General features: G+C 43.8%; 1 protein-coding gene across 1 annotated transcript in view; it reads left to right on the plus strand.

The window, feature by feature from the left end:
- PIK3AP1 (phosphoinositide-3-kinase adaptor protein 1) overlaps positions 1–27,863 on the plus strand; it is a 101,121-nt gene that overhangs the window by 34,798 nt on the left and 38,460 nt on the right. Inside the window, exons 3-7 of the mRNA XM_070432599.1 lie at positions 18,318–18,454; positions 20,727–20,871; positions 23,057–23,199; positions 23,327–23,459; positions 25,902–26,098. Coding sequence (XP_070288700.1) covers positions 18,318–18,454; positions 20,727–20,871; positions 23,057–23,199; positions 23,327–23,459; positions 25,902–26,098 — 755 coding nt within the window. The remainder of the gene's footprint in view (positions 1–18,317; positions 18,455–20,726; positions 20,872–23,056; positions 23,200–23,326; positions 23,460–25,901; positions 26,099–27,863) is intronic.

Here is a 27,863-nt window from a genome sequence, read left to right on the forward strand (position 1 = left end):
GAGGCAACTGATCAATGATTCTCTCTCACTATTGGTATTTCTATCTCTCTCTCTCCTTCTCTCTTCCTCTCTGAAATCAACAAAAATATATTTTAAAAAATTACTGGGAAGGATTAATGTAAATAAGAGGCAAAGGTGGTGTCAAGAGGCTGTTGGCTTGTACTAGTAAATATATTTTGTGTGTAAATGGGGCAAAAGGTAACCCAACCATGGTTTGTCTCTGGTGATGGGAATTCTCTGTCCCAGACACTGGGCATGTCTGGTGTCAGGTTGGCCCAGTGCTTCTCTAGCTCTGACTGGGGGGACCCGTGGGGAAAAGCCGAGTTCAGAGATGGGCTTAGTGTTCATGTTGGAGGCTGACGAGCAGGTGGCCAGCCTGTTTCTGTTTTGTGGCTTTACTTCCATTTCAGAGACTGACCTTCTGGTCCCTCAGATGGGTAGGCCCAGTTCAGCTTTGTTGGGAGGGTTCAACTAGTTCCTGTATTTTCTGCCTTCTGCTTTCCAACCTCAGTTCCAGGGTTGGACTCCTGTGCCAACACAGAAACTTAAAATTCCCCAATAAAGTTCCTATTAAAGTGGAGACTACTATTCTAAAAGTACAGCTTGATCAGCTTTCTTAATCCATTAATTATTAAACAAAATCAATACTTTTTAGTTTAAGTTTTACTCTTTTCGATTAGAAAAACTGAAGGTCGTTTTTTTTCAAAGACAAAAACCAAACCAAACCGCGCCCCCCTCTCCCCCACCGAAATCCCAATGTGTGTTTTTGGTGACTCTCTGGGAAGGGAGGGATTGCAGAAATGGCCTCTGAGGTGATGGAGGAAGAGGTAACTGTGGTTTCCAGTTTCCTTTCCTTGTAGGTTCTTAGTTGTTACTGCCACCAAGGCAGAGGGTCAGCAAGGCTGGGAGAGGCCTGAGTCCGCTGACCTGAGGCAATTACAGCTTTCATGGCCTCAGGTCATCGCCAGGCTACGAAGGTGAAACTCTGTGACTCCAATCAGATATACTGATCAGAAGCCAGCAGGAGCCAGGCGATGGCCACTACCAGAATGTTGGCCAAGGTTTAAAAAATATTAAGGTCACAGAGACAAAAGCAAGCAGAATTCCAAAACAGGTGCTCAGAAAGTGTGCGGCATAGCCAAGAGCCCAGCAATGGTCCTCTTCTTGGGGGAGGGTCGCCTGGGCTCGCTTTCCTTGAAGGACAGACAGCTGCCAGGGGACAGCTGAGGGACCCTGCAGACAGACAGCGGCTCATGGCAGAAAGGAGAGGGGTTTGTGGCTGTTGATGGATTCCGACACACTACAACCCTCCTTCACCTTCCCTCCCGGAAATAGCCCAACTAGGAAAGCCCCTGCGACCTTTAATTTGTAGACAAACTGGTTTAGTTGTTTGAATTGTGATATTGCCAAACCATGGTTCCAGGCTTATGTTCCATGTCCTTGGGGTAGACATAAAACTAAAATACATGTGTGCAACAGTGGGGGCTGCTCTCATGTCCTAATTGCTAATAGAAGTCCTTTATTATTAGTAATAATAATGGTCAGGGATATGGCGACTGCCTTTCATGGAGCACTTACTGTGGGTTAGAGTGTTTGACAACAACAAATCTGAGAGGCTGGAATTATAATTTCCATTTCTCAAATAAGGAAAATGAGGCTTTGAAAAGTTGAGTAACTTGCCTAAGGTAACCAGCTGGTAAGAGCCGAGATCAAGTCTACGTTGTCTATGCCCCAAATTCCATGTTGTTAAGGACTATGCACCTGGCAGACCCCTAGCTGCTGGGAGTGGAATTGGCCGAGGGCCCCAGGGCTGTGCTGTGAAACCATCACAGCATTTGACCAAGGTTGTGCTTCCCACAGGCTGCTCCCTTCCCATGACTGAGCTCAGCAGGGACACAATAGTAGGGCGGTTCCTGGAAGACACGGGTCTCCAGTGGTCAGCTTCAGCTTGAGGATCCCCTGACAGATTTGCAGAACTTTCCTTAGACAGCTCAGTGGTCTAGGACCCTCCCATCCATCCTTCCTCCCCCCTCTTCTTCGTTTGGACCCAGATCATCTGATAGGTCTCCCAGCCCCCCTCCCATTTTCTGTCTCAGGCATTTTCCCTAATACAATCTTCGCATTTTAATCCCATTTTACTGTTTGCTTCTCAGAAAACCTGGACTAACAGTGCACCATGGCAAATTTTCAGGGCAGCTGAGTTCGGCCTGCTAGCATGAATTGGGACGTTACTTTTCTGTTTCCCTCCAGATTCCACACTAAAAGCCACACGGTGTGAAGCCTTGCTGTGGTCCTCCCTGTGTTGTACTTTCTCTCTTGTTAGTCACTTAGGTGGTTGGTCTCATCTCATCCATTGATCCATCTATTCATGCAAGAAGCATTTATTGACTTCTCACTGTGTCTTAGGCTCTGGGGATCCGAAGATGAATGTCAGGGAATCTGCCCTAAGGGAAATCACAGTCTTTGTGGAAGAACAATTTGGTCAACAGATAAACAACAGTAATTGCTAATGACTCTTGAGTTTCTTCTCTGCCTGGTGCTCTTTTAAGTATTTTATAAGAATCAACTTATTCTGTACTTACAACTATTGTATGAGGTAGGTGGTATTATTCTCTCCATTTGCATCTGGAGAAACTGAGGCACTGGTGGGTGGCAAATAGAAAGTGGCAGATGCGGGGTTTGAACGCAGGCAGAGCCCTTGAGCTTATTGCTGTGCCACGCTGCCCCTTGCCTTGCTGCCTTGTTCTAAGAGAGTGTGACGGTGTCTGGGGAGTGCAGCCTTCTACTACAGCAATAACTCTGAGCCCAAAGCAGCTTGGTTCCCGCTTTAAAATCCTCACTGGCTGCCAAGTGAGAACAAACTTGCTGGGTTATCCGGTGGAGGCAGAACGCCAATTATGTTGTAGAGAATCACGACTCACTGCTCCTACGTGGAGGTGGCTGCATCTCAGCTGTCTCCTGTCTCCTTGGCTATCTGGAGCATCCCTAGGCTGCCTGATACTCACGTCCTGGGCCCATTTGATTGTGTAGCTCTGGACTATGGGAAGCAGAGGTGCACATCTGTCCCTTTCTACTTGGAGCATCATTTCGTAGAAACTCTCCATTTGGTAAATGAATAATAACAAAAATAGCAAATACTTAACGTTATCTAATACTTTTCAGTTTTCAAAGGGCTTCTGTGTGTTTGTCACTTACTCCCAACAAGCTTATTGCAGGCCAGACAGGTATAAATATTCTCATTTTGAGGAAGAGAAAACTGAAGCTTAGAAAAGTCATGATTACCCTGGTAAATAGAGTTGGGACTTGAGTGCAGGCCTTCTGTGGCCTCGCTGACTGCACTGTCCCAGAAGCCCTCAGTAGCTGCATTTCTGTTGCTAGGAAATATTCTACAAAGTCTTTAGAGCAGTGATGGCGAACCTATGACACGCATGTCAGAGGTGACACGCAAACTCATTTTTTGGGTTGATTTTTCTTTGATAAATGGCATTTAAATATATGAAATAAATATCAAAAATATAAATCTTTGTTTTACTATGGTTGCAAATATCAAAAAATTTCTATATGTGACATGGTACCAGAGTTAAGTTAGGGTTTTTCAAAATGCTGACACGCCGAGCTCAAAAGGTTCGCCGTCACTGCTTTAGAGCTTTGCCTTTAGTAGCTCAGGTTTTAATTACCGGGGACAATCAGCAGCCCAGGGTTAAAGAGTCTTTATTTTGGCCCATAATTGTTTAAGTCAAATTTGGAGAGCCATCTTATTGTTTTGTATCTCTTTAAGACCATCACCCAGGTGGATCACATCCCCACCCCAACTTGACCATAATGTGAAGCCAGGTACTCCTTTCAGGGTGAGGAGTGAGAGAAAGTTACTCATCCTAGAAATGGAAAGTGAAACTGACCAGTCCAATTTCAGAGTCTCAGCTGGTTAGAATGCTAAGGGTCAGCAAAAGTGAGGGCAAGAAAACACCCTCTCAGCTTTTCCTGGAAGTTTGAAGGTTGAGTGGTAGAGAGACAAAGAAAGGGAATTTTCTTCACAATTTCCTAAGCTCAGCTCTATTATCAAGAGTTGCCTTTGACCTCCCAGTTCTTGGTTGAGTGAAAAGGAACCACATTTTTGTGGCCTTCCACAAATGAAGCCCATTTGTCTGTCCTGACACTAGCAAACCCAGGCATTAGTGTCTGTTTAGATTGGAATTGATTCCTGGACCAGGAAACCAAAAAGAAGCTGTTTAAAGACTAGTTATTAATGGCCTCATCACAAGCCTGGGCCAGGCCTCTTGAACAAAATTTACATAGAGAGAGGAAGCACATTTATAAGTGTCGGAAAGAGATGAAGAAAGAGGAAGCCTTCACCGGGGCTGTGGTATCTACAGCTTTATTAGCAACACTGGGGTTTCCTGAACAACGAAACAGGGGACTGCAGGCCCCCAGTCCTGAAAGTCCGAGTGGAGCACTTCCTCCCCTGGGGTGGCCTTCGGAATGCAGGTATGAACAGCGCTCCTTAAGGACCTTGGCAAACTTGGCCAATGAAGCTGTGCTTGGCTAGAGCAGTCCCAGAGATGCTGGGTCCAAGAGGTGGGTTTCTGTGGAACCCGTTTCCCATGGTGAGGCAGCAGAGTTTTCCGCAATCCTTCCTAGATTTATCCCAGAGACTGGTTGAGGGAACTTCCGTCTGTGGCCAGGAAGCTGCACACCCAGGAGAATTATTTCTCCATTGGGGTCCTGAGATCAGCTTTTCCTTTGGTCTGGGAACTGGTTAGAAGATGGGAACCTTGAGTTCTAAATGTGGTTCTGTCATTAAACCAGCAGCTAATGACGTGGGGCTCATCAGTTTCCGTCCTGATGCCCCAGTTTTCCCTGTAAAATGGAGATCGTCACATCTGTCACATGTACCTGGCGACAGTGAAAGGAGCAAATGAGAACAAGTTAAAAAGTTCTGAGACACTGGCTGGTGCCAGAACTCCCAGTAACCCTTGGCTTTTTGATGAGATTGGAGTAAATTGGATCTAGTTATCGGAAATTTGCTGAAAGTTGAACTTGGGAGAGGGTTAGAGGGCTCCAGCCCCATCTGGGAGGGTGGGAGGTGTGCAGACAGATTTTTATCATTGGTGGACAACACAAATTGGTTGTCATGGCAGTTTCAATGTGGGGCTATTTTTATTCAAGCTGAAGAGCAGGGTGGGTGAGTTGGGGAGGGGAAGGAAGAACCGTCATCCTTTGCTTTACAACAAAACAAAACTAACACTTTGACTAATTCATTTAGAGCAACTAGGTGGGGGTTGGATAAAGGTCTTAGAAGCCTGAGGTCTGCTCTCCTCCTTCCTGCCTTGCTCCCTTATCCTGAACTTTAATGTCTTGAGGGACAATCATGGGGATTACCTGGTGAATAGAAGAAGAATAACTCCTTGAGTACATGACCTGGAAAAGACTGGGGAAGATTCCTGATCCAGAACCCTCTACCCAGCGCTGCAAACCCACCGATGTGTAGTGCAGCTGGGCAACCTCAGGTATCTGCAGCTGGCACCGAACATCTGGATGCCAAAGCAGGTTGGATGTGACAGGTGAGCTAGCCTATGTTGAGAAAGGAAGTCGGCATGGCCTTGTGGGAGGAGAAGATTCAGTCTTCTTCCTCCCTTCTATTCCTCTCTTCTTGTTTCCAGGGAGACAGAGTGGCCACCATGAGTTTATCTAAAGCCTGAATTGGATATGTGTCTACAGGACTGTGCCTTACCTTTCTGGCAAATGATGGTGATGATGATGATGAAGGTGACAAGGACAATTAATTATTCATGTCACTTTAATGAACTCACTCTAATGCCACTAAATAATCGTCACCTCCTCTGTCCCCTGGCTTTAGTGCCTGTAAGAATGTGGAGGGAAGGGTTCTGGTATTCTACTGACCCTCAATTTTATTCTGATTGATAACTGTATGTGCATTTGGGGGTTACTTGTGGGTTGGGTATACTTTATACTGTGTTGGAACCTTTTTGAATGAAAGGGGTTGGTTGGACGGGAAATTCAATACCCATTAACCAAGGTGGGTAAACAAGGGTGAAGAAAGACCCAGGGTGATGACTAAAATGAAAATGAAAAAGCAGTCTTGGTGTTTGTCAGGAAGCTGGGGGGAGAAGGGGGATATTGAAACTCAAGATCTGAGTCCCACCATTGCCAGCCTCTCACCTCCTCCCTCAGACCCACATGCCTTGACAGTGGAGCAAAAGCTCCTTCATTTGGAATTTGGGGACAAGGCCAGGTCTGAGGTCTCCCTCGTGCTTTCTAAGGACAATAGCCATGACATTGATTTTCTTAGCTACTAGCTGGTGCAAACAAGATAAGTAGTAGGAGAAATGCTTGCTATACTTAAGAATCATTATTCTAAGCATTTCGTGAACCATGCTTGTGGTACACTTTCAGACATCAGGTTAATTATAGCATCTTATTTGCTCCTGAAAGCGGATAGAGTAAGATGTTGGCTTGGTAACAGCAGCTTGCTCAGAGTGTGATGGGCGGTCAGCCTCTCGCCTTCTCAATTCTGACCCAGATTTACAAAAGAGCTGCTATATCCTGTTTGTGTGTCTGGAATTATAGCAAAAACATACATACATATATATATATATATATATATATATATATATATATATATATATTTATTTATTGATTGATTGATTTTAGAGAAAGAGGAAGGGAGGAGTGAGAAAAAAAACATCGATGTGAGAGAGAAACATTGAGCAGTTACCTCCCATATACCCCTACCTGGGATCAAACCTGAAACCTGGGTATGTGCCCTGATTCGGGATCGAATCATCAACCTTGCAGTGCATAGATTGACTGACACTGAACCACCTGAGCCACACTGGCCAGCGCTAACTATCTATATTTTTAATCCTTGTCCAAGGATATGTTTTCATTGATTTTAGAGGAAAAGGAAGGGGGAGAGAGAGAGTAACATTGATATGAGAGAGAAATGTCGATTGGTTGCCTCTCATACGTGCCCCGACCGGGAACCAAACCCACAACCTAGATATGTGCCCTGACTGGGAATTGAACTGCAACCGTTTGGGGTATGGGACGGTGCTCTAACCAACGGAGCCATCTAGCCAGGGTCTATCTATATTTTATAGAATTTCTTTTTCTCATGAATACTCTTTGACATACAGTCCAACTCCTTGACTGACACTGAGGCTCCCCTACCTTTCTCATCCCTCACCCCAATCTAGAAGCTGCCCCCACTTTGCTTTCTGTAGCCCAAGCATATCATTTGCTCTCATGCCTCTGTGCCCTTAATCATACCTTTATCTCTGCGAGCAAAGTCTTTCTGACCCCACTTCAGCATTCTCTGTGCCTTTCAAGATTCAACTTGTCAACTCTTTGGGGATGTTCTTCCTTCTTTGATTTTTCTGGTGGCCATAAACTGCGTTTTATAAATCCCTGCTTATTTCCCATAATGTTTTATTTTAAAGTTATTCCTCTTCTTATTTGTTTCTGGAAGTTGGAAATAATCTATTTCTCTCTTCTTTGGTCCCCAAAATGAGTGAGGACAGAAATTTTCTCACCCTAACATTTCTTAGGGGAGAGGCCTAGGCAAGGCTTTGAATATTTGTTATTCATTGATAGGCAATACATATTTGTTGAAGGAATAAAGAAATGAATTACGAGTCATTTTATTATTTTAAATAGAAAATATACCTTTTTCACAGAAGGGTAACCTCGGTACCCAAAAGCTATTTGACCTAATTGAAGTAAGTTAACTTCTCTTCTTTATCCTTCAGGAAGTCTTTCTCAATTTCACGAAACTTCTATCCCAGCACTTTTCTAAACACTTAGAAACAGAACTCATTTCATAAACAGTGATATTTACGGTCTCATCACATGGGTTAGTACTTGCGAGGAGGGCATCACACAGTTCTCAGTTTCTGTAAGTGGAGCGTCGTCTTCCCAGTTCAGCTGTGAGCTCCGTAAGGCCCAGGCTATAGAGAACACGCTTCTGGGATCCCCCATGGGACCCATGTCATTCACGTTCAGTAGACACTTGCTAGGTGATGAGGAGGCTCAGGTTTCAGCACATTTTATGTTGGGCTTTGAGAGAGTTGTTTTATGACTTCATCCTTGTGGCTTGGTTAGAAGGATGAGACTTATAATAGATGAGAAATTTTATTCTGAGTAGAACAGCCTTCAGAGGTTTCTCAGACTTCAGGCACCTCTCTATATTCCTGCCCCACCTGTGCAATATTAAATTTGGGTCCCGGACCCAGGATGCAAATGAAGAGGGAACATGGCCCCTTTCATTTGTGGACCCCACGACCGAGGCTGCTTGTCAATTCATTTCTGCCTTCTTCCAAGAAATCTTGAATTTTCTCCACTTTCTCTTGTATCAGCCACACTAGAAATTCTGGACACAAATTGATGATCTCCTACTTAATTTCAGCCCAGAGACACACATTTCCCTGTCTGGCCCCAATGACCATTTCTTTTTTATTCCATTTTTGGCTAGATGGGTGAAAAATTCTTAATTCTCAGCTGAAATGTAATCTCCTTAATTTTCTTCTCTGTTCACTTTCTTTTTCCTTGGCATCCAAAACTCAGAGAAAATAAATCAACATGTTTATGCTACAGGCTGTCTTCCCCTTTTTCCACCTTCACTTTACCTTATTTTAAAAATCACTAATAAACTTTGCTTATCAAAATGGAGCAGTATAGTATAATCCAGCTTTTCTCAAACTTCAGTCATATGAGAATCATCAACATGGTTTTCAGTTTATTTGTAACAGCTTTATTGAAATATTTACGTGCCATGCAATTCACCCATTTATTTATTTATTTATTTAGAAATATGTTTTTTATTGATTTTTAGAGAGGAAAGGAGAGGGATAGAAGCATTGATGTGAGAGAAACATCATCCATCAGCTGCCTCCTACAGGTCCTGCACTGGGGATTGAGCCCACAACCTGGGCATATGCCCTAACTGGGAATTGATCTGGTGACCTCTTGGTTCCTGGGTCAATGCTCAATCACTGAGCCACACTGTATGGGCCAATACATGCATTTAAAGTAGTCAATGAATTAAGGGGGGTATATTACATTATCAATTTTTTAAAATTGTGGCAAAATATATATAACATAATATTTGCCATTTTAACCAATTTCAAGTCTACAACTCAGTGGCATTAATTATATTCACAATGTTGTGCAATCATCACCACTAACTATTTCTAGAACTTTTCCATTGTACTATTTAAAAGGAAACTTTGTCACTATAAATGAAAAACCAGTCTCTTGATATAAAAAGGTAACTATAAATATAAAACAATGAAAAGTAATGTATTCGGTTCTACTAGATAATCATGCCTACAGAAGCCTGTGGGCTTATGGCCTATTCTCTCTGTGTTGCAAAGAGGATATGCATGTTAAAGAGGAATTAAAGGCCCCCTCTTGCCCAATGGAGCCTTTGTTCTTGATATAAGTGGGATTAAAAGAAGTGAATGGGACCACCTTCTCACACTGCTTTCTCAGTAACCCTGAATGTTTGCTGTACACCTTAGAATCGTGTCTCGTACCACCAGGGTGCGTGGCTCACACTGTGGAAAATGCTGTCAGAGTGCGTGAGAGCATGGATTTGGGGGTGAAATTTCCATACAGCATGTATGTATGACTTCGACAACTGACTTAAATTTCTGTGCCATAGATTTCTCATCTGTAAAATGGACAGAATGAGCAGTTCCTTAGTTGCGATAAAATAGAATCATATATGTTAAGGATTTTGTATGGGATATAGTAAATGCTCAACAAATGGCCACTGTGGTCACTTTATTTTTATTTATTTATTTATTATATATTTTTTTATTATTAGTTAAGGTATTACAAATGTGTCCTCACCCCCCATTAACCCCCCCCCCCCCCACACACACACACTCATGCTCCCATCCCCCTATTGTCCATGTCCATTGGTTTGGCTTATATACATGTATACAAGTCCTTCGGTTGATCTCTTCCCCTTACCTCCGCCCTCCCCTACTTTCCTTCTGGGGATTGATAGCCTGATTGCTGTTTCTCAGTCTTTGGATCTGTCCCTTCTCATCAGTCTATGTTGTTCTCTATAATCCACAAATGAGTGAGATCATGTGGTATTTATCTTTCTCTGACTGGCTTATTGCACTTAGCATAATGCTTTCCAGTTCCATCCATGCTGTTGCAAAAGGCAAGAGTTCCTTTTTTTTTTTTTTTACTGCAGCATAGTATTCCATTGTGTAGATGGCCACTGTGGTCACTTTAAAGAACAATCTTTATTTATACTTTTCCCAAAGCTTAGCATTACCTTAGGAGAGAAGTTAGCTTGTGTACTCTGAAAACACCTCTCCAAAATCAGCACATGCCATTTTCTTGTTCTCCTTACCCTATCCTCCCAGCTGAGTGTCAGACAGCATGCAGGACAGACGCAGTAAACACCGGCACGATGGTCTGAAAAGTTAATTGGAAAGTAAGAGAGCGCAGCCTTGGGTCAGAGGCCCCTCGAGCACACAGGACCCTCGCTGGACCAGTTGGCTTTTGGTGCCTCTTGACTTGAACCCCGTTGTTGAAATGTGCCTGTCGGCCCCAGTGGTGCGTCACAGTATCCTAACTAGGGTGGCATTGCTCAGAGCAAGGCAGCCCCACCAGGCATTGGTAAGGGGAAACCCACATCAAGTCTCCTGAGCTGCAGTCACAACCCAGACCAGGAATAGTAAGTGACGCTGCTTCCTGCCCTAGACCACATCAACCAAGGAGGCAGTGCAGACACCTGGGGCAAGCGCCTGCCCTGCCCCTTGCTTGCTTGCTGCGTTACTTAGTCAGGTTACTTCAATCCTTCAGGCACAGTGTTCCCACCTGTAAAATGGGAATGGGATAGTGATTTCTATCTCACAGGGTCATTGTGAGGATTAAGACTATTAAGTAGTCATCACACTCTTCAGTAAATAGTAACTTTTATTGTTAACATTATTAGTAATAACAGGGTGTCTGTCACCAGTTCTCTTACCTAATATGCTGCTTCATGTGGCTGGCTGTGAATCCAAGTGCATACATATACTCATTTTATTTAAAATTCATAGTTGTTGTTTTTTTTAGATCCAAATACTATATATAGACTCCCTTGTGGCGGGGAAAAATTGTGAACCTTTAGTTGTTGACAGATTATTATGATGCCATTTAATATGTATAAACATATTCAACTTCTTATGCTTACTGTTATTTCCCAGTTTTGAAAGCAAAACACATGAACAAGATACAAATAGATTTATAAATTAAAAGACAAGCTGACTATATTCATGTCATGGAAGATGCTGGTTATTGGAGCAGCATCATGAACGGGGCATGAGGCTGTGGTGCTCACAGATTCTGCCAGGTGGGGGGTTGTATTTTGGGACTTGGCTCTCCCCCCCCACATTTCTCCATGTGCAGTAGGGTGCCGGAAACCTTGTATTCTCTTGTCACAAGTGCCTCGTCTACATATCATCTTGCACCTCCTCTTCTTTCCTCATTAGTCCCTGACATTCAGTGGAGCATGACCTTAGCTGCAAAATGATTGCAGACACATACATGGGCCCCACAGCCCTGTGGTAGGACCCAGTTATAACATGACCATCCAGGTAACCTGGAATATCTTTGCATTTGCATCCCACAGTAAAGGCATTATTATTGAATTGAAAAGCCCAAGCTGAGATTCTCACAGGGACTATATCTGAGGACTTTTTGCTAGTTTGAGAAATATTAATTCACATCCTGCCCAATCTCCAAAGCATTTGAAGCACGCTTCAATATTAAACACAATATGAAGACAAAGAGAACTAGGCAAGACCAAAGACCTTGGCCTTGAGAACATAGTGGCAGTTAAAGACCAAAATTGTCACTTGGCAGCAAGGGCAAAAGGTGAAACACACCATCATGTTAGCTTGTTCTTACTGTCATCTAAGAGAAAGCAGGCAGGTTCTCCGAAGAATAAACTTTTCCTGCCACTGGATTCTAAGAGTGTTTGCCACTTGGGTCCTTTATAGATGAGACTTTGGGGAGCTGAATGCACAAAGAGAATATTTTTCTATTATATCTCCATAGTATCTCTAGATCTCATTAAAGCCAAGGTACATTGCTAAATTTTAAAGCAGCGAGGATACTATTGGTATCTTAATAATATTTGGTATTGGGGAGGATCCTTGGGGTTTTCGGAATGTTTTCACTCAAACATGTAATTTTTGAGTTTCAGGACAGCAAAGGTGGTATTGTCTTCAAGGTGGTGAGGGATCAAGGGGGGTCTACATGTTTAAAAAAAAAGTTTGGGGCCATCTCACTCTGCCAGGTGGGTCTCAGTAGTGCTTATGTCTGGGTTGGCATTTCCTTCAGAGGAAACTTTGAATCTGCTGTACCCTGGCCCAGTCTGAAGTGGGCCATGGAAGAGGCCAACTTGGCTGGGAGGAACGAAGTGATGGGCTTGTCAATCAGCACCGCCAGAGTCACCCAGGGGAGTGAGTGGCCTCCTGCCTGGATTCCCTAAATGAATTAGCTGCTGATAGCTGTCTAAGGGGACTTAAAGAATAGCCCTGTTTCAAGGAATTGTTTCCACGGCCCATCTGATCTGGGGAATAGCTGCCGAGTGCTGCACTGTTAGGATCAATCTCATTTGTGCCAAGTGGTGAAATAATTAGCCAACACTCAGTTGCCACTTTCCTTCTCACCCCCTGCTCCATTACCCAGGTTCTTCTCACCTTAGAAAATATGAAAATACATGAAAGGTTGGAAGGAAGGAAGAAAAGAGGAAGGGAGGGAAGGACTATGCACAACCCAACCACGCATTTTCTTCTGACCTTTTAAAATGCAGTTTTCTTTCTATAATTAATATCCAACACTCCAAGATGTATGCTTCTATATCCTGCCTTTTTTGCTTCCCATAATGTGGTAAACCTTTACCTAAAAGTCTCTGAAAATGATATTTTTTTTCATCAGTTAGGTTACTTTCTGATTTTCACTGATGGAAAGAATGATTTAGCAGAGGTCTTGGCTCATTATCTTTGTCTACATTTTGAACACTTATTTTCCTCCTCAAGAGAGATTTTTAGAAGTAGAATTATGTGGCCCAAGGTGTGAACATTTAAAAGACTTTCCCTTTCTCGGTATATGGACACATGGCTTTCCAGAAAGATCGTAGCAGTTTATACTTTTGTCAGCATCAAATGAGAGTATCTATCCTACCTCACCTTCAAACATCTCCTTATTTGAAAAGGTAAAATAGCAATATGTTAATTGTATTTATTTGTAACTCCATGGTGATTAGTGATAATGAATGAGTGTGTGTGTGTGTGTGTGTGTGTGTGTGTGTGTAAAGAGAGAGAGAGAGAGAGAGAGAGAGAGAGAGAGAGAGAGGTAATTTGTATTTCTTTCTTTGTGAATTATCTACTTATTGGGCTTTGGGTGTTTATAAACGGATTTCTATGACCATTTAATATATATAAGGAGATTAGTTCCTTGGCATATTTATTTCAAAGTTTAACCAGTTTGTGATTTGCCCTGGGATTTTTTTGGTAACAGCTTTATTGAGATCTAATTTACATAACACAATTTACCCATTTAAAGCGTACCATTTAATGATTTTTCAAAATGTATATTTATTGTTGAAAATATTACAGCTGTTTCCCCCTTTTCCCTCCATTGACCCTCTCTATCTCACTCCCGCAATCCCCAGGCCTTCACTGCACTATTGTCTGTGTCCATGGGTCATGCATATATGTATATGTTCTTGGGTTAATCTCTTCCCGCCAATACTTTTTTTTTGTATAGTCACAGGCTTGTGCAACTATTGCCACAACTCATTCTAGAGTATTTTCATCACCTCAAAAAGAAACCCCATATCCTTTAGCTATCATTTCCTGACCTTGCCCCACCCAATCCCAGCTCCCCAGCCCTCAGCAGACACTAATCTACTTTCTGTCTCTATAGATTTGCCTATTCTAGACATATCAGATATTGGAATCATATGATATGTGTGGGGGTTTTTTGTGGCTGGCTTATTTCACTTAGCATAGTGTTTACAAGGTTCATCTATATTGTAGCATGTATTGATATTTTATTCCTTTTTATGTCTGAATAATACAATTCATCAGTTGATGGACACTCGGTTTTCCCCACTTTTGGCTATTATGACTAATGCTTTTATAAACATATGATTGAGTTTTTAGGTTTTTACATTTTTGTTTATTGAAGTTTTAAATTCATGTCATCAACTCTATGGTTTGTTTGGATTGTATTTCTTCATGTGTTTAAGATGAACAGATCTTTCCCTAAACCAATGATAAAGCTTTCAACCACATTTTCATCATTTTAAGTTTAAAAATTTGTTTTACTTTATTTTAATTTCAATCTCTAATTCATCTAAATTTAATTCTGGAAATTATGAGAATTAGGAAGACTCTAAATAACCCCTCTGCCCCTCCACACCCATCCCAAATAGCTGAATTTCTCTAGCACCATCTCCCGAGCCATTTTTCTCATCAACTATTTTCTTTATTCTAAACTGATTTTTAATGCTTTCTTTATCACATACTATGTTTTCATGAGAACAAAGCTTGGTTTGTGGACTATTACGTTTAATTGCTCTATTTAATTTTTTATAACTTTAATATAAAATAAAAGTACCCTTGATTTTTTAAAAAACTTTAGTAGGATACATATTATATATATATATATATATATATATATATATATATATATATATATATTATGGGCTCAGTGCACGAATTCGTGCACCTTGAAAGGGACTCTGGGCCACGAGGCTGCTATGGGAACAGGGGGGTCACAGCCCATCCTCTGGGCCCCTTCCCTGTCCCACCCACCATGGCCCCCGGTCCCCTGTCTGCCAGCAGCCTCACTCCTGCCACTGCTGCTCCCATGCACTGATGGTGCCAGCCCCACTCGCACCTGCTGAGGGCACGGAGCAGTTGGGGCGGGCGCCGGTGGGGGTGTGAGCAGTGGCTCCGGCGCTGGCTACAGGTGCAAGCGGGGCTGGCACCAGCAGTGGGTGTGAGCAGCAGCTCTTGTGCGGCTGTGGGTGCAAGCGGGGCCATTGCTGGCAGTGGGTGCGATCGGCTGCCAGCCCTGATCGCCCCTCAGGAGCAGGGGAGGTGGAGAAGCCCTGAGGGGCAATCGGGGCTGACAGCCGCCGCTCACCCTTGTTGATGGTGCTAAGCGACAGCAGCTGGCTCCAGGTGCTGGTGGCAGGTGTGAATGGTGGCTCCAGCGCTGGCAGCAGGTGCGATCAGGGCCAGTGCCAGTAGCAGGTGCAAGCGCCGGGCAGGACTGTGTGGGAGCAAAGAATTTTCAGTAACCACCGGAGGCTCGTCCAATGACAGCTACCGGTGCCCTGCCTTGGGTCTGGCACTCCTGCTTACCTGCTCCACCATCCCGCCACAGTGGACGCCTGCCATGTTCTACACTCTGCCTCCTGCTGCCGACGCCAGCCATGTTCCATGCGTGCCCCGTGGTGGTCAGCGCACATCATAGCGACCAGTTGTTCGGTTGTTCCGCCGTTACGTCTATTTGCCTATTAGGGTTTTATATATATGGATAATTTTCTTTAAAAAAAAATATTTTATTGATTTTTTACAGAGAGGAAGGGAGAGGGATAGAGAGAAACATCGATGAGAGAGAAACATCGACCTGCACATGCCCTACTGGGGATGTGCCCACAGCCAAGGTACATGCCCTTGACCGGAGTCAAACCTGGGACCCTTGAATCTGCAGGCTGACGCTCTATCCACTGAGCCAAACCAGTTAGGGCTGGATAATTTTCTTAGATAGGAAAATGAATATTATAAAGGAGGACATCATTGCAACAACAATTTAAAAAACAATGCAAGAAATGGTATATGGCCTTATTTGAAAACCAATGAAGTTTTTCCCCCATGATTATTGATTTAGTCAGGTTTTCTACGTATTTTGAGACTATTTATATTTTTCTATAAAAATTGTATTGAAATTTGTAAAATTCTGAGCATAGAGTTATCACATCAACATGTTTCTAAAAATTCTTCATATCTGCTATTATCTTTTTCTCATTTGGCTTATTTATATTTTCTTTATTCTTTTGTTAACTGTAATTATCAGAGCTTTGACTCTTTGGCTAGACAAATGGGTCAGCAATTTGGAAGAAATGAAGAGGTTTTTCTTTTTTGAAGCAATGGTAGATTGGTCTATCCCAAGGAGATTATGCCTGTATAATAAATTAGAATAGTAATTGGCACGAGAGTGTCTAAACAATTCTGGACTAATAAGTAGTTCTGGGTAGTGTTTTGCAGTTTTAAGTAACTGATTGAATGTTTTAAGTCAGTAGGGTTATTTTCTCTTCCAGGAAGAACCTCAGAAATGAAAAATTGGGATGCTCAGTCATCTAATAATAAAAAATTGAAGTTTGATATGATAGCATGTAATTATTAAGAAGAGTAATATTCATTATCCCTGATCTTTTGGACTCTCTCATTCATAGGCTCCATGGTCGATGGGAGTTGCTTGGGTGGCGTGTGCAGCTCTGTCCATGGGGATGGGCCCTAGATGTTTTAAAAATAGCTGATCAAGGAGAGAAGGGTGTGGGAAAGGGCAGATCCAGCAGAGAAAATGGTAGCCTTCAGTTAATTTGGCTGAGAGAGCAGGGAGGTGGAGATGATTGGAGAGGGATATTAGCACTGAGCAAGGTGAGTCAGTAGGAATGGAAAGGAAAGGAGAGATATAGGAGTATGATAGCTCTGATGCCTAGTGAAAAACAATATTACCCTCCTTGGAACTCCCAGCGTCCTTTGCCCCATCTCTTAGCACTATATTCTGCCTGGTTTTCTGTTGCATAAATAAGATCAGAGATCTGGACTTACTCAGCCAGGCCTTCTGGAATAATGCATCTTGGGAGAAAATATGGAGAGGGAGGAGCAGTAGGATTGTGTGCCTCAATGCCCATCACACTCTGGGAGAGTGAATAGACACCTGTCACACAGATATCAGGCTCAGCCCCTCCCCTGGCCTGAGCAGGTCTTGTGGGTCCTTGCCTAGGACCTTGTCCCTAGCTCTGCTCCCCCACCTCAGCCTTCAAGATTGTAGGAGCACAGCTTCTCTGCTGGCATGAACTGGGGTCTAACGTGCCAACCTGTGGTTATAGCTTTCTGTGGGGACATGTTCACCAGTCACCTCAGCTTTCTGCCAGCACTGATCACCACAAGCTCTGCAGGAAGCCAACTCCTTCCCTGGGAGGCCCTCCTGTAGGGATCAGCCAAGCTAACCCTGACCTCTCATCCAGCCACCGTTTTAGATTGTGGGCTCTATGAAGGCAGGATTGATGTCTGGTCCATCCTCATGTCCTCTCAGTGCCTATCATACTTGGCTGGCTCTGTAAGTGGTTTTGGAATGCAGACAGCAAGCCCAAGAAAAGGACGGTGAACCTTCCCTCTCCTCTTAACCATTTTTTACCATTTGTCTCTGAGGATCTGATTAAATCTCGGAGCTGTCTCCAGAAAACTACAGGCAAACATACACACATGCACATACAGAACCTTGCACACAAGTATCCTATCAATGGATGGACCCTGGCTTACAGCCCCTGCCTTGGAGTTCTGGCAGATTCCATTCACACCATCTCAACACCATCTTTGTGTGTGCCATCACCCACACATCTGCACAATCCTGCTCACCTGCTCTGAATCTGTGCATGCTCTAGTAGAGGTGTTAGCTGTGGTACTGATCTGAATCCTGGTTACACTGATCTAAAATTTGTTAAAAATTATTGCTTTTCACTGTGGCTCTGGAGAGGATACATTGGCTAGTCATGAGGATCAAGCCTGCAACCTGGGCATATGCCCTGACTAGGAATCGAACTGTGACCTCCTGGTTCATAGGTCGACACTCAACCACTGAGCCATGCTGGGTGAGCATGGACAGTCCATTCTTGACCCAGCCTGAGAAGAAGGAACCTCCTTTCCTCACGCCCACCAAAGGCAGCCCTGCAATAAGTCCCGAGGTAAAGCTTCTGGAAGCCTATTGGTTGAGCCTGGACTTGCCAGCCTCAGACAGTAGTCTGCCTCAGACTTTCTTCTCCACCTCAGCCCCTCGCTGTCACTCTTCCCTGTGGCCTACGTGGTGGTTGACTTTTCATAATTAGGTTCTCTTTCATGAGTTCCTGAGTCACTCCCTTCAGCTTGTATTTGTTTAACATTCAGAACCATTTCCTATTTGGTAATGTTTGGGGCTTTCATGGTGTGGAGCCTGCCCATCAGTTCTCCTTCCTTCTCTCCCATTCACCATTGTTCTCTGTTCTGTAGATTCTGGCTGTGACTCAGTCACCGACACTGAAACTGAGGACGAGAAGGTCCTGCCCTACTCGAAGCAGCAGAGCCTGCCGCTGGAAACTTCACCTGGGAACCTGATGGTGGTGCAGCCAGACCGCATTCGCTGTGGGGTAGGCACTTCTGGGGCGGGTGGATTGATGTCAGAACATGGGCTTTCAGGCTTTTCAATGGATGCATTTGTTGGAGTAAAGGGAGTCGGGTTCACCTGTTGCACCTTAGTGTAATCCCAGCCTTCCTGTGGGGTTCCCTGTATAGTAGCTGCCCTGGGAACCCCAGTACCTGGGCCTTGGGGACAACTCACTCTTTGAAGTGAAAGAGAGACAAGTCCAGGAATGTATGTGCCATCAATCTAAGACTTTTAGTTCATGGATCCAAAACTTAAAACAGGTGGGAGACCAGCAGACATGAGCACTACAGGACACTTGTGCCACCCGCGGAGTGTAGTTCTGGGAGGAAAGGATGAGAGGCATTTGAGAGCTGCCTTCTTCACTTACTGGCCACTGGCATGGCCCAAGTGAGTGCCATGGAGCTTGATGGCTTAAATGTGCTGGCAAATGTTGCTTGCTAAAGGGATAAGATTGATGCCATAATGTATCATTTTCAGGGATGGGACATAAGTTAACAGGTGACTTGTGAGGGCCACTGTCATTTGAAGTCTACTGTAGTATTGATAGTTTCTCATGGTCTTTCCTTTCCTGATCAACAATGTGTTATATTAGTTCAGAGCAGCAAAATGCTTCCCTGTGGATAAGTTTGCTAAATTGCCCCTGTGAGCTCCTTGAGACGAGGGCGGGAGAGCTGTGGCAATGGGAAGGACCAGCTTCTTTGGCCGTGTGAGTGGTTTTCCATGCTGCCTGAGGCCACAAGGCAAGGACTTTCTACATGAGGGTTGCAAACTGCTGCTTGGGCTGGACGGAACCCAAACATGTTTGTTTTGGACTGCTGAGTGTTTTAAAAATTAGGCGTGAAAATCTGTGTTTCCAGCTTTCTTGGAATCAGAATCTGGTGACAACAGGCCTGAGATGACTGGCAGGGCCAAGCAGCCATTTAAATGGAGCATGCTTCTCCCAGTTCGCTCTGCACTCCTTCCTGCTACTCATCCTGTAATCAGGATGGTGGGTGCCATCAGTGCCGGGTTTGGGACTAAAGAACGATGCCCTTCGCATGCCTCCATGATTCTCCAGGCTTTTGTTCCTTCTCCCATCTAGGCTCTTCCTAACCCAGGATGCGTGCTCCTTGTTGCCTACTCTAGGTCTCTGGGTCCTGAGGCAGCTGGGCTGGGGTTGGGTCCTGACTGTCAATAGAACAGAGACAGTCATTCTGTCTGGCTCCCCACACTCCCTGGGAGGAGGAGCTGGCTGGGCCTGCAGCAGGAGTCAGATTAACCACAACACATTCACACTCAGCCTCAGCAGCCCCCAGGAGCCAGGACCACGCCCCTTCCTCATCTGTTGTGAAATCACAGCCTTTGTCATGAGGGGTGCTGTGAGGACTTTATAGCAGAATCTTAGGATAAACATTTGGGGATTCACTTTGGCCAGAAATATCTCCTTTGCACGTTTATTTTTGGGGGGTAGGAGGGGGAGGGGCTATTCTTACCAGTTCAATGTCTTGGAGGATCATTCCGCAGCCCAGTGAAACAAGATAATTCTATTTGGCAGGCTCAGCAAGAGATCTTAAAACAAAGCAAAATGGCTATTCAATTTGCTCAGTGCCTTTGGAAAATTAATCCCCCAGTAAGTTATTTTTGTCTTTCCATGAAGAGCATTCAGTTGCAGAACAAAAGAGCTTCTCTAGGCAGGTGCCTCTCCCACTATAAGGTGCATGCGTCCCCCGAGGTCTTGGTAAAACCAGACTGTGGTTCAGTGGGTCCAGGTAGGGCCTGAGCATCTACATTTCTAACAAGCTTCCAGGGGGATCAGGTCTTCTGGTCCCTTGACCTCACTTTGGGTAGCAAGACTAGTCTAGAATAGTGCTTCCCCAACTGTCTGTGGTGAGGAACTTTTAGACATTTTATTTTTTAAATTTCTAATTCTGCCATGGACCGATGCTTTTATCAAATACAATATAAAAGAAAAGCTATAAAAATGAAATTACAAGGCATATAAAATATAACACTCGGGTTTTTAAATTATTTCTATTAGGTTCAACATACAAAGGATTACTCCATCAAATTGTTATAAAGGTTTATAAATGTTTACTCTTGGGTTTGGGAACGTGTATCATTGGGAACTGAAGCAAACAGTGGACCGCAGATCCACCCTGTTCTAGAACAGCCTCCCTAGATAAGGCTGGGGCTCAGGGAGCAGGAGACCCGCTGGCTGGGCACCCTAGTAAGGAACCCAGGAGGGAAAGGGAATGATGACTGGTGTCCCGTTTCAGGCAGAAACCACTGTCTACGTCATTGTGAGATGTAAGCTGGACGAGAGAGTGACGACCGAAGCCGAATTTTCTCCAGAGGATTCTCCCTCCATTAGGGTGGAAGGCAAGCTGGAGAATGAGTACACCGTGTCCGTGAAGGCTCCCGGTAAGTCGCCCCAGGTACCTCCAGAGATTAGGCATCATGCCAGGGAAGAGGCCCCCTCTTGTTTCTTTTACTTGTCTGTCTATTCAGCAGCTGAGCAAAGTGTCAGCCAAGGTTTGAATTTGGTTGTCATGTTCTGCTTAAAGGAAAAGGAATGGCAGAAACATCTATGTGTGATGCGGCGGGGGGGGGGGGGGGGGGGGGGGGGGGCGACGACAATGGCTATATTAAAATTTTATCATTAGAAAGTTAACATATTAAACTTCTTGGAAATTAAAGAAAAGTCGGAAAAAAAGTCATCAGACCACCATTCAGGCTTTTGGGCTTTTTTCACAATTTTTTAAAACATAGTTGTTTCAGTAGTATCTATTACCTGATATTCTGTTCTTTTTATGTAATCTTAGATTTATTCTCTCCCCATCCCCCTCCCCCAAGCTATTATATGGACTTTGTAACTTTCCATTTTATTTTATTTATTTTTTATATTTTTATTGATTTCAGAGAGGAAGGGAGAGGGAGAGAAAGATAGAAACATCAATGATGAGAGAGAATTATCGATCTGCTGCCTCCTGCATGCCCCCTACTGGGGATCAAGCTGGCAACCCAGGCATGTGCCCTTGACTGGAATCGAACCCGAGACCCTTCAGTCTGCGAGCCCATGCTCTATCCACTGAACAAAACCAGCTAGGGGATAACTTTCCATTTTATAACACATTTATTTTCTGTTACAAAAATAATGTGTGTTCAATACAGAAGACATGAAGAATAAAGTAACCATAAAAGAAAGTATGTAGAAAATTACCCATATGCCCACCCCAAAGGAAATTACTGGTTTCTGTATTTTTCCACATCTATGTACATGGCTTCATACTGTCTCATAGCCCACTTCCATTATCCACATTAATAAATATTCTTTTACAACATGATGCTTACTGGTTGCAAGGTAAGCCATTGTTTAGATGCACCATAATTTATAAAGCCAGTTCCTTGTGTTGGACTTATATCTTATAACCATACTTTTTTTAAAAAAATATGTTTATTATTGATTTCAGAGAAGAAGGGAGAGGGAGAGAGAGAAAGAAGCATCAGTGATGAGAGAGAATCATTGATCAGCTGTCTCCTGAACGCCACCCAGTGGGGATCAGGCCCGCAACTCTGGCATGTGCCCTGACCAGGAATTGAACCGTGACCTCCGGGTTCATAGGTTGATGCTCAACCACTGAGCCTCGCCAGCTGAGCTAACCATAATTTTTAAAGCTGCATGATACTCAGTTGAAAATAACTCTTATCTTTTAATTTTTCATTTCCTCATTGTTGCATATTTATGTAATTTCCAATTTCTTATTGTATTTTTATTGTTTTAAATTATGATAAGTACTGAGCATCCTTAGCTAGCAGATGTTTTTTTCCTTTTGTATTTAGGATTATTTCCTCCAGATGGAATCTCTGAAATAATGGGTATTTTTAAGGATCCTGGAAAATAATGCTTTCTGAAATATTGCTACTGTCGAGTTTATTTTGCTATACCATCACCATCATCATTAAATATTTTTGCTAATTTGATATGTTTTTTTAAAGTAGCCCATTGTTTCAATTTGCATTTCTTTGATTACTAGTGAGGTTGAATTTTTTCCATGTTCTCTACTTGTCGCATTTCCTCTTTTATGACTTGAATCTTTGTGGTTGGGGTATTTTTACTTTTTTCTTTTCCCCTCAAAACCCCTTCCTGTGGTGCAGAAGAGAGCACGCAGAGAGAGCTCATAGTAATGACAGCAGCGCAGTGAATCAGTTCTACTGGCCAGATGTGACCAAAGTGTGGAGTTCCACCTACCAGGATCCCTCCCACCTTCTGGCAACCACTGGCCTTTATATAAATTGCTTTAAATTCAACTCTTCTTCCTATTTATTGCAGCACTGGACCTATAGTACTGAACAAACATGAAAATTATTCAAAAATTAAATTTCAGACCCAATGAGAATAATTCCTCTGACTCTGAGCCCTGTCATGTGCTAGTCTGCTCTTCATCTGTTTCTGTCCTTTCCCTCACTTCCCCACCCGCAGCTCACCTCCAAGTTCTTTCTTCCAGCCCCCAATTAATTTCTTCACCATTAAGACGAATCCATAAACACTTTTCCCTGGACACTTGTTCTTCCTTGGCACTTTTATAGTATCTTTTCTTCTGTTCAGCCCTTTCATCTGGGAATGTTTCTCTGAAGATATATTCCGGGGACTTAGTGGTGTGCGAAGCCAGTATCAGCTATTACACTGACATGGAAGAAATCGGGAATTTATTGTCCAATGCTGCGAATCCTGTGGAATTCATGTGTCAGGTAAAGATGTTGAAAGGAAACCTGAGTCTTTTGGACATGTAATTTCAGCTCCTGGTTTATCAGCCTTGAATCTGCTGGGTGGGGATAGCTTGATTTAAAATCTGACTGTCTTCACTTTTGTATTCAGGCCTTTAAAATTGTGCCCTACAACACAGAGACACTCGATAAACTGCTCACTGAGTCCCTGAAGAACAACATCCCCGCAAGTGGACTGCACCTCTTTGGAATCAACCAGCTGGAAGAAGAAGATATGATGACAAGTAAGTCAACAGTCAAACCTCAAGGAGCCATCCGTGGGTGATTCCAGTTTGCTCGTTCAGCATAGAGTCAACCCATACATCTGAGGGCTTCCTGCTCTACAGCCCTTCCTTTGAGAAGCATTCATTCCTCACTGGCTAGCCAGAGATTCTTCCACATTGTACATCCGAGTACCACACCCCCTTCCTAAAAAACCCTTTGTTCACAAGTCCAAACTCCTCAGCTTGCTTGTAAAATTCTTCCCAAGGGCTCCTGCTGCATTTCTGCTCTCATTTCTCTCTACTCACTCCCTTGGCTTCTGCGCTCTGCTCTACAGAAGGTATGAACTCCTTTCACCTAATGAAAATTCTGCCCTGCCTCTTGCCACCTTGACTCGGGACTACAGTTCTTCTGGTTCTTCTTGACTGCCTTTTGCCTGGCTAAATTCTCTTCGTCTCCCCATAACAGCTTAGGTTGCACTTTCCCAGGAAGACTTCTGGAACCTTCAGTAGGTTCCATCTATGTGCTGGGGGCTTTCCTAGCATGTTGGGTGTCCACTGTCCCAGTGCTCCTCAGCTGTGTCTGTCTTCTTCGCTAGCTCAGTGAGGGTTGTAACTGTGCTTGGTGGCTCACTGTAGGCTCAAAACAAATATTTGATGAGGAAGGAGCAGTCTTGGGTGGATGTGTGCATGGCTGGAGCTGGGAGAACCACTTGCATGGGGAGGGTGCGTGGCACATTGGACAGGAGGCCTCTGATGGTGCTTCTGTGGACACCACTCTTCCTTCATGCCGTAGTTGCACTGCACAATGGGACCCGCGTCCTGGCTACCCTCTGCCTTTGTTCCATCCTTTCATAGCCTAAGAGAACCACAGGATGAGGTTAGATTGCCTTCAAGTCCTTCTCCTGGGAGCAATCTCCCCTTGCCTCTCCCCATTGTCCTGCTATGGAGTGTTCTTGCATCACTTCCAGCAGGTGTGAATATTCTCTATTCTTAATTGTGGGGATCAGGAAGGAGTATGTCATAGCCTGACATTGTGGGATCCTGGGGACATTTTCAGACTCTTCATCCCAAGGATCATATCCTGGTGAACAGGAAGCTAGGTTTTTCTTGTTTAAAAACATATATATCTATTTATATAAATGTACAGAAACATATATGTGTATTTATAGATAATATATCATCTATCTATCTATCTGTCTAAATATTACTTTTGGGTTTAGAAGTCAACTTTTATGAAAACAAGACCAAAAAAAGATTTTTTTGTGTCTGTTTCTTGGTTGAATTTAACTTGCTGTATTCAGTTATTAGTAGGTAGAGGGAGTCATGGGAATCCAGTGACTCTCAGCAGTACTTTCTCACCAATCAGAGGTTAACATACATCTTAGAGTTCACATTGCATTAATACGAACATTCAAAACCTATTTTAAACAAGGACCTTACTGCATACCATCCCATTAATCTTTTTAGTTCCCTTTAAGATTATCTGGAAATACTTTCTCGTTCAAAACTAAGGCCCAGGGAAAGACTAAGCAACATACTCAGGATTACTTGACATACTTTATGAAATTAGGAATAAGAGCTATGAAGATGGACTCCTTTATATATATATGATGTTTTTATTGAGTTCAGAGAGGAAAGGAGTGGGTGAGAGAGAGATAAAGACATCAATGGCCCTGACCAGTTTGGCTCAGTGGATAGAGCGTCAGTCTGCGGACTGAAGGGTCCCAGGTTCGATTCCGGTCAAGGGCATGTACCTTGGTTGCGGGCATCCCCAGTAGGGGGTGTGCAGGAGGCAGCTGATCGATGTTTCTCTCTCATCGATGTTTCTAACTCTCTATCCCTCTCCCTTCCTCTCTGTAAAAATTCAATAAAATATATTAAAAAAAAAAAAAAAAGACATCAATGATGAGAGAGAATCCTTGATCAACTGCCTCCTGCACATCTCCTACCGGGGATCGAGCCTGCAACCTGGGCATGTGCCCTGACCAGGAATCAAACCACAACCATCTGGTTCATAGGTTGACCACTCAACCACTGAACCATACTGGCTAGGCTGCTTCTTCTTTTTTTAAAGCACAAAACAATTGCTTTAAAGTACCCTGAAATTTGCAGAGGAGGTCAAAACATGGTTCCTGTTGTACTTTGTGGCTGCTATTTACACCTTTAGAAAATCACATTTTGCATTAGTATTATTTCTCAGGATTCTCTGATCCTTTTAGAGAAAGAAGGTAGGGTATTATTAGATTTTCTAATCAATTAAAATATCATTTCTTCTGTCATCTGAGGGCATAATCTTCAGTGATGCCCTGAGGAAGTTGTCAGTTGTTAAGTCAATCAACCAAGAAGTAACGATTGAGTGCCTGCTCGATGCCATATTAGGCATGCCAGCTTCGAATCCCAGAACAAGGGTGCCCTCTGCCTTCAATGTTATCTGCCAATTAAGTTTCCTTGACATTTTTTCAGATCAGAGGGATGAAGAGCTGCCCACCTTGTTGCATTTTGCTGCAAAGTATGGACTGAAGAACCTCACTGCTTTGTTGCTCACCTGCCCGGGAGCCCTACAAGCATACAGTGTGGCCAACAAACACGGCCACTACCCCAACACCATTGCCGAGAAACATGGCTTCAGGGACCTGCGGCAGTTCATTGACGAATACGTGGTAAGGTCAAGGCGGGAGAGGCCCCAGGATTGGAAATGCACTGTGTTGTCCTAGGGCTGCCTTTTCAGCAGAGACATGGTCAGATTTCATCTCTAGCATGTCCTCGTGTGGCTCTTCTGGCGGGGCCAGTACGTATGGCCTTAAGAAAAGAGCCCTGGAGCCCTGGCAGGTGTGGCTGGGTGGGTTGGAGTGTCATCCCGTACACGGAGAGGTCGTGGGTTCTATTCCCAGTTGGGGCACATACCTAGGTTTTGGGTTCAATCCCTGGCCCGGTGGGGGCATGTACAGAGGCAACTGATCAATGTTTCTCTCTTACATCAACATTTCTCTCTCTCTCTCTCTCTCTCTCTCTCTCTCTCCCCCCACTTCTCTTTTAAAAAAAATCAATGACTATGTCCTTGGATGAGAATAAAAAAAGAAGAGCCTTGGAGTCACATGGACCTGAGTCCAAGTTCCCATATTAACACTTGTCAGCCACATGATTTTGGACAAATCGTGTGTGTTCTCTCTCTCTCTCTCTCTCTCTTTCTCTCCCTCTCTCTCTCTCTCTCTCTCTCTCTCTCCCTCTCCCTCTCTCTCTCTCCTCAGTTTCCTAGTATTCAGAAGGAAGATAATCATAGCTCTACCCATATGTTATTTTGAGGATAAAAGGAAACAAGATAGGTAAGATACCAAGGCTCACCTTTAAAGAATTTAAAGAGACGTTTGTGGAATGAATCTACTGAAGGTTTGATGCTGATTCCTCTTCCCCAATCACCTCCCCACCCACTTCCAAGGCACCTTGGTGGGGTGCTCCCAGCTGCCTCACCCACCATCAGGCTCAGATGTACTGCGTTAGGATTGGTTCCTTTCTCAGCAGAAAACACTATAAAACTCTGCACCTGAGGTTTCAGGGAGTCCAACGTGAAGTCCCACCTTCTGCTGACAGCTCGTCTCTTTCTGAGCCTCTGCCTGTCTTAAGGTAGATATGCCCAGCTTATCTGCTCATCTGGTTTTGGACCCTCAGATCCCACTTCATCGTGACTTCTGGTCCTTCTTTGAGTGTAATCTCACCCCATGGCTAGACTTTATTCCATACCCAGGATTGCTTCCATTGTCTTAGAGGCAGCTGCCCTTCCCCCTGACTCTACCCTTTTTTTTGTTTTCCTCCATTATCAGGACGTAGGAATACCTCGGCCTCTGGAATAGGGTTGTGACCTTAAAAGGAACAATAAACCAATCCCGTCTGGCTCTCTATCTCCAGACAGGAGTGAGCCCAACACCGCCCCAGAAACTGAACTCTGCTCTGTATTTGACCGTCTACAAGACAATGACTCGCTGTTGCACATAGAGGGGTCTTTCCAAAGTCTGGGGGTGACTAAGTATGTTGAGTGAATAGAATAACCTGAATGCCTGTTTGGGGCATCGTTGACATAAATGAGGCTACAGATGCTCACCATCTGGGAGTGTTTACTCAGCTTTGCTTTGAAGTCACAAATGTATAAAATGCAGTGTTTCATTTCCATGCCAATAGTTTTTATTAAGGACAATACTGTGTTCATAGTAATCACTGCTACCTATTACATTTATTTGATTGGCAAATGCATGATCTCTTTTAATCCTTACCACAATCCTTTGAAGTTGACAATACTGTTCTCTCCCTCTCACAATCAAGAACAGGGCTTAGAAAGATGGAGTAACTATGCCTTGTGTCACACACTAGTAAGGGTGTAGCTAGGATTTGAACCTGGTTTTCTGCCAACGCCGGGGCTTGCTATCCTACTTA

The sequence above is a fragment of the Myotis yumanensis genome, unplaced genomic scaffold (genome assembly GCF_028538775.1).
Source record: "Myotis yumanensis isolate MYYU_CA2020_CCGP unplaced genomic scaffold, mMyoYum1.0.hap1 SCAF_13, whole genome shotgun sequence".
NCBI lineage: Eukaryota > Metazoa > Chordata > Mammalia > Chiroptera > Vespertilionidae > Myotis > Myotis yumanensis.